The sequence below is a fragment of the Solanum stenotomum genome, chromosome 1, assembly GCF_019186545.1.
Source record: "Solanum stenotomum isolate F172 chromosome 1, ASM1918654v1, whole genome shotgun sequence".
NCBI classification, from domain to species: domain Eukaryota; kingdom Viridiplantae; phylum Streptophyta; class Magnoliopsida; order Solanales; family Solanaceae; genus Solanum; species Solanum stenotomum.
The window spans coordinates 83,460,382-83,467,984 of NC_064282.1; the positions used below are offsets into that span (position 1 = coordinate 83,460,382).

Genomic DNA, 7,603 nt, shown 5'->3' on the forward strand with positions numbered 1-7,603 from the left:
GGGGGGGGGGAGGGGCGAGGGTAGTGGATGGGGGTAAAAAATAAAAAATTGAAATTAGAAATATCTTTTAAAAATAATCTTTAATATTTTTTTGGGAGAGGGTGGGGGTAGGGGTAGGGGTAAGGGTAAAAAAAATTGAATTTAAAAACAAGTTTTAAATTTTTTTTTTTTTGGGGGGGGGGTGGTTTGAGGGTAGGGACAAAATAAATTGATTTTTTCAACAAAAAAATAATTGTAGTTTGAAGTTGAAAGAGAGGTTTGGAAAATGTTTTCCTTAAGTTTTGAAGGGAAGTCATTTTCCTTAAATTTGAGGAAAATGAGTTGATTTGGAAAACATTTTCCAAAACATTTAACCCAACCAATCATGAGAAAATTGGAAAACATTTTCTGAAAAATGTTTTCCTTCATAAACACACCCTTAGTTTGTTTCTTTTCCCAATTCTTGCAGGGGTCATTACAATGTGTATTTGCAGAGCATTTCTGTACATGGAAGAATTTTACCTATCGATCCAGTTGCTTTTGCAAACTCGGGTGATCGAGGAACTATAATTGATTCCGGCACAAGTTTAGTTTATCTTGTTGCGGAAGCCTATGAATCCGTTGTCAATGTTGTAAGTATTCTTCTCACTAATCGCTCTAGAGTTCTCAACCACAAATATATTTTCTTGATGCCTGACTCGATGGTATCATGATATTAGACATGAGTGTAAACATAGTTTAAAAACATTTGAAGGGTATTTGCATAAATTTTAAGTCATAATACTGAAATCACTGACAAAGAACACAGAGGTCTAACTTAAACCATAACTAGCTGTCTATTTATGAAACCTCTAAACATAACTGAGTAAAGCCTATCGGGACAAGGCCCCTGATATACCTTAAACGCATAATCATAAAATACTAGGATATTGAATACTAAGCCCCGTGAAAATAAAGGGACAAATAGCAGAAGATATGAAACCTAGCGAGCGACTTGATCATGTACATGCACACCCAAGTCTGCATCAATAAAAGAATGTTGAGCCCCCAATAGAAGGAATGTTAGTACATGTGAAATAGTAATGTATGCAAAATGATATAATAAAACATAACATACATATCAAGATCAATAGAAGAAACCAACATAATTATGATCATAACATAGGAAGTTTAAGAGATGAGGTAATTTAGATTGCCTTAGGGATATGTATTTGTAATATTTTAGTTCATTATAGGAGTAATGTAAGCGGTACAACCAACAAAAACCACCATGTAAGCAGTATAACCAACAAAAACCACCATGTAAGCACATTAGTTTAATCTCGGCCCAATCAGCTAAGTCATCTCATACCTTGCCGAATATGAGACATACATGTACATGTCATGAGGATTCATAACTAGCCCTTACCGGAGGCATAAAAGAATGAGTCATCCGAACCAACGGTATGATCCTTAAACTACGTCAGCAAACGTAATTTTAGGCGTTCATCATTTAGATTTATGCCTTGTCAGTTAACCATTTATCTCCCTTATGCTCATGTGTTCATGAATTAGCCTGAAGGCTCTTATTCATACCTTTTGAGGATTATAGTTCATAAATTTTGTTCATGTCACGAGGTTACAACTCATGTATCATATCTTTGCATTCACGAGAGATATATATCACATCATAATATTATAGTCAAGAAAACATAAGATAGCATCATAAGATTTATATTTGGAGAATTTCTTTGTTCATCATTCAAGGGTTCATAACATAGAATTTTCAAGAATTCATCAAAAAAATATCAAGAAACTATTAAGAAGTTACAAAAAATTTATTAAGAAATCATTTGACTTAGTTTTCAAGATTAAAACCATTACTTTCATAATCATTCATAATTTCATACATGCAATCTTGTAAAACTCAAGAGGGTAAGAATCTTCATGGGAATAGGATTCTTGGGGTTTTATAAAAAATAAAGAATGATTCAAAAATATAGCCCTAGCTCATTCATGGATGATATTCTTAAAACATGAAAACATAACTCAATGGAAAGAACAAAATGTTTCCACACGTGGAGACAACCTTAGATACCTTAAATGCTCCACGTTCTAGAGAAATATATGGTTTTTGAAGGAAAAGATACCAAAACTTTTTTCTTAAATCCATCGGTAAATTTTTTTGGTAAAACATACTGAGTTCATGAGTAGAAGGTATTAATTTGTGTTAGGATGAAGAAATCATCAATATTTTATGGCCAAATCTTACCCTGGATGATGAATAATCCGTGTAGAGATCAATCAGTTTCTTGAGAGCTTCTCTTTCTAGGGTAAGAGTTTTAACTTGGGAGGTGAACCACGACTTAGGGCTGTAATTAAATGTTTTTGACATGTGCTATCGCGTAGACGACGTCTCAGGCACGCATTAAGGCAGTAACCACTACCTTCAGTGCTCGATCGGGCAATAAGGCAATGTCCAGTAAAATGGGCATAAATTTGTATACAAATATCAGATAGATGAACAGTTTATTGCGTTGAGAATTAGACTCAAATACTTTTAATTTGATAGGCAATTTTCCTCATAACTTTTCATATTCGAGGAGATATGCTTGTTTCTTATAGATCAAACAAAGTTGATTTCAACTATTCTTCTAATGTATTAAAGGCTATCTATCTACATATACAAAGAAGGCAAACTAATTTACATTTTTCTTAACTTGATCATTTAATTTGCAGATAACTGTAGTTGTTTCTCCTTCAGCTAAGCCAATCACATCAGCAATAGATCAATGCTATCTCATTTCCTCAAGGTTCATTACTTTGTTTTCTATCAGTGAATATTTAATTAAAGTTATTAATTGATTACCTAATTGGTCTCTTTGATAACTTGAGCAGTTTCTCAGAGAACATAACTGAGGTGTTTCCTACAATTTCTCTAAACTTCGCTGGTGATGCATCGATGAATTTAACACCAACAAACTATCTCGAGGATATGGGTTTTTTTGTGAGTATTTGATTCGATGTGCATTTGTACTATAAAATCTTCAACAATAAAATTCATATGTTATATTATATGTGTTTAATAGGATGGTGCTGCTAAATGGTGCTTTCGCTTTATAAGAAGTGATTTAAGCCGAACAATTCTAGGAGGTTAGTTTTTGAGTAATAGTTACTTTTCATACTATAGTGGTAATATTACATTTTAATATCCTGATCGTAGAATACTGAAAATAACGCCTTATGTAATTTACCATATGTATCTTTCTTTGTTCCCTAATTGCATTTCTTGCGACTTGCATCATAATTTAATTGTCATTCATACATTTCTCTCTCTTGTTATGCAGATGTTGCGCTTAAAGATAGGATCATTGTATATGATTTGGCTAGACAAAGAATTGGTTGGGCAAATTACGATTGTAAGTAGCATTTTCATGATTTGATTTTGCTATTGTTAAATAGATTTGATGTTATTGATGACTTACAAAAAGTTTTGATTTCATTTCATGTAGGTTCATTACTTGTGAACGTATCTATAACCTTTGGCACATATGATGTTACTCAAGCTAGCACCATCTATCATATGCTAGAGATAATTTTGCTAATCCTTTAACTATTTTGGAGCCAATGATTAATTTCGTGTTTGTGTAGCTTTACTTTAGATTTCTCTTGTATTGTTGACTCCATCATATAACCAAAAAAATACTACTATTAGATAATAGGAGAAACATGTAAGAGGAAATAATGTAAAAATTGTTCACCTTGATATGGGCTTATGTATTTTGAATTTAAGTAAAAAAATTTCATAACTTTAGCAAGTATCTATTCAAAAACAGAGTCACTTTTTTATTTTAGGAAAATTAAGAAATCAATTCTCGAAAGATATTAAAAAACCTTTTACTTGTAAATCAAAATATGGATGAGAGATAAAGTTAAATTCTTAAGAAGGTTGAGACAATAAAATCCACAAAGCTCGGTTTCAATGGATTTTACAACATTTTTGGTTAATTTTCAAAAAATTCTTATTGTTACATAATCTTATTATCTTTTGAACAAAACTTTTGTCCCTTATCCGCGAATTTCATTTCAAAATAAATTGATTTGAATACTTAAGTTAACTAGATATTTCAACCACCACAATAATTCCAACTTACTTAGCATCTAATTGTTTTTTCTTGTTTTTGTTGGAAACCTATGCATCTTAGTACTCTTCTGAGAAGGTGGCTGAGATAATAAGTAACCTTATGATGTAATGTTCTTTGTTGGTTAATGATAATTTAAAGTTTTTACCAAAAAAAATAATTTCATGTTGTGAATGAAGAAAATAAATTAATATTCGGTAAAATAAATTCAAATAACTCATGGGAAATTCATCTAAGTTACATATTAAATGTCAGCATCAATCAAGAAAAATAAAAATAACAATAAAAATTAATGATTTGAGGCCTTAGCCCACATTTGACTATTAGTAATAAACTTAAAAGGAAGGGGATTGAAGTTTATTTTGTTAGAACAGAATATTTAGGCTTTGATTTTTAAAATGAGTAACTTTTATATTATTTAGGCTTTTAAAAAAAACAATCTCTATGAACACTTTTGTATAACTAGAGGCAAGCTAGTAGTACGTACATTGACTTATAAACTCAGTAAAAATCAAATAGCTGAAAATTTAAACACCTTATAATCATGCTCACTTCAGAGGAATAAAAATTAATAAAGGGTGCTGAATTTAAACAAGCAAAGCGATAAGAAGCACAGTAACCGTATCAAACAATTTAACATGATTTTGCAGATTTTAAACACTTTTTCAAGTAACCATCCCAAGTCTCATGTATTATAAAAAAATATATATATATAAGTTTTCTTATAAACTCGTTGATGTATGAACTCAACATGAGAGACTTGCTCATTCAGAAGGTCTACTGGAGCTGGTGGTGCTGGCTGGTCCTCATTCCAGTTTCTTCTGACATCTGCTCTTCTAGAATTAGGCATTTATTCTGTAAAATTCATAGAGCACGAATTAGAAGGATATTATATAGAGTTTAACTCTATCACACGACTAACAGTATGTAAGAAGTGAAGTATTTTCTAAAACATTTCATAGCCTCTCTTTGTAGATGTGACGCACTTCACACTCATGAATAAGTCTCTACTTAACGCGACTTTCAGACACCCTAGGAAACTTGAACATGATGCTCTGATACAAGTTTGTCACACTTGAGACTACCCCTAGTCGTAACACGACGTTTAGAACCACAAGTGACCAGTGGCGGACCCAGGATTTTCACGAAGTGGGTTCAAGATATAAAAATATACCTAATATTATTTGTAATTTTTATGAGGCTAACATCATACATATCTGACTATACTAAACAATGTTAATACATTGACTTATGAATGAGACGGTAAATAACAAGATGGACGAAAAACTAGGCTTCAATATAAACTAAGAAGATAAAAAAATATTATGAATGATTTCTCTTCATTCAACATTTAGCAAATAAAAACAAAATATTAAACAAAATAATTATAACCTTAATTTCAGAATCGAATACATAGAAATATACCTAATATTATTTGTAATTTTTTGTTGATTTTAGAATGATAAGGGATTTTTTAGTTGAAGAAATAAAAAATAACTACAATAATCATATATGTATATATAAAGACTAGAATCAAGAGCGAAAAACATACTTGATGGATATTGACTATTGATGTGAGATTTGAGAGACGGGGAGAGTTTTTTTCCTTCAACAAAAAAAATATGCTCAAAGTTTTGGGGGGAAAAGTAAGAGAAGTTCAAGAAGATTTCAACAAAGAAGAAGACAAAAGGGTTTTTAGAATTGAGAATAATAGGGATTAGTGCCTTTTTGGTTGAGTTTTTTTTTTTTTTTTAAGAAAATTAAAAACAAAAAGGACAAAAGTTGTTGACTATTGGACTTTTAATTGTAAAAGTAAAAAGTTTTTATAGTTTCTAAGTAACTAAAAGGACAAAAGTTACACCTACATAGAGGACAAAACTATGTGTGAACGTTTTATATATCAAAAAAATGAATTAAAACTAAAATGTGGCAATGGGGATTCGATCCCGGGTTGGCTGGGAAAATTGAACCCCCTCAACCACTCGGCTAAGCTTCAGACTTGTGTTAGTGGGTTCAAAATTTAATATATACATATAAAATTTTAAAAACTGATTAAATATACATATATATACAGTGTTATTTTTCAACAAAGTGGGTTCATATGAACCCACTTGAACCACTGTAGGTCCGCCCCTGCAAGTGACCCAGAGATAACACATGGTCTAGCATGACACTATGATTTAACATAAACAATAACTGAAATACTGATGCAGAAGCTAAATTTGAAATAGTCTATTAAAAACCAACCATTAGATAGACAAATATTTGTATACTTAAAGAAGCTGAAAATATGTTTGACTATTTGAAAAACCTCTACTAAAATTATTTGCTAGGATAGACCCCTAGCTAACTCTAATTTTCTGAAAAACTAAAATAATAATAACTGAAATAAACATAAGGGTGTTGTCCTCGAAGGGTGAGGACTCACCAATATTGTTGTTGTACTGACTGAAAACTATACTAACCATAAGCTGGATATTGAGCATCTGAACCTATATTATGAATAACATACACGAAGAGTATGCCATCAGTACTTTGAATGCACTGAGTAGGTAGGATATGCATAATAAACCTAATAACTAGACGTGTTGAATTTGAAATGTTGTTCTGCATAACATGAATTATGCAATGAACAAGTAGTAAATATGCAACTGATAAATACTGAAAAACTACAATAGTAATAATAAATGATGTTGATAACTGAAAAATATTGAGTAGCTCATGCATATCGATAAATTGATAAATACTGAAAGATTATTTATATAAAAGCATCTTAAATCATGGAAACTAATAATGTGAGACATGCATGAAATAACATAGTTCTGAGACATGAAAATAGTTACGCTTTGAGGGTTAATGAAAATACAATTTAGAAATACTGAATTATAGTTTGAAAACACACAATTAAACAATTCAAGAAGAAGAAAATGAGATCAGTTATAAATCATGCTTTTCATAAAACCCTAACTGTTATAGAAATCATGAACCGAAAGTGAAAGTGAAAGGCCCAGAGTTAGAGGAAAGTATGCGGAGGTTCAATAATCTAAGGAAAAGAGATGGTGATGGGGCGGATTATGTTATTGCAATCATGCACCAAGTCGGTTATAAGTGATGAGTTCCCTTATGAGTAGAATAAGGAATAATAATGTTGTAGAGAGTTGTTGATAGAAGGAAGAGGAATAGTTACTAGTCAAGATGCGTTAGAGTATATTTTAACAAGAATAGAGTTGATGTCGATGTGTCATCGTGTTAGAGGAGACTAAGTATATGTGTGGAATAAGATATTAGAGTATTCATGAAGCGATAGATCCAAGCAAGGCTTATGAATTTTGAAAGGAGAACCCCATGGTATTTAGAGGATGATAGAGCTATTTGAGAGATAATGCGCAGTAAGTGAGTAAGTAGTACTTAAATTGTGAAGTGGAAATGAGAGGTAGTGATGAGTTTGTATAGTAGGCGAGCAATCATATGGATATTCAGGTTTAGTAATAAACATTAAGCTT

The 7,603-nt window shown here is 31.3% G+C and overlaps 1 protein-coding gene across 1 annotated transcript in view; it reads left to right on the top strand.

Moving 5' to 3' along the window:
• Positions 1 to 3,571, top strand: part of LOC125857719 (aspartic proteinase 36-like) — a 62,251-nt gene extending 58,680 nt beyond the window's left edge. The window contains exons 6-11 of the mRNA XM_049537338.1: positions 449 to 611; positions 2,698 to 2,771; positions 2,857 to 2,965; positions 3,048 to 3,111; positions 3,306 to 3,377; positions 3,471 to 3,571. Coding sequence (XP_049393295.1) covers positions 449 to 611; positions 2,698 to 2,771; positions 2,857 to 2,965; positions 3,048 to 3,111; positions 3,306 to 3,377; positions 3,471 to 3,571 — 583 coding nt within the window. The remainder of the gene's footprint in view (positions 1 to 448; positions 612 to 2,697; positions 2,772 to 2,856; positions 2,966 to 3,047; positions 3,112 to 3,305; positions 3,378 to 3,470) is intronic.
• The last annotated feature ends 4,032 nt before the right edge of the window (positions 3,572 to 7,603 follow it).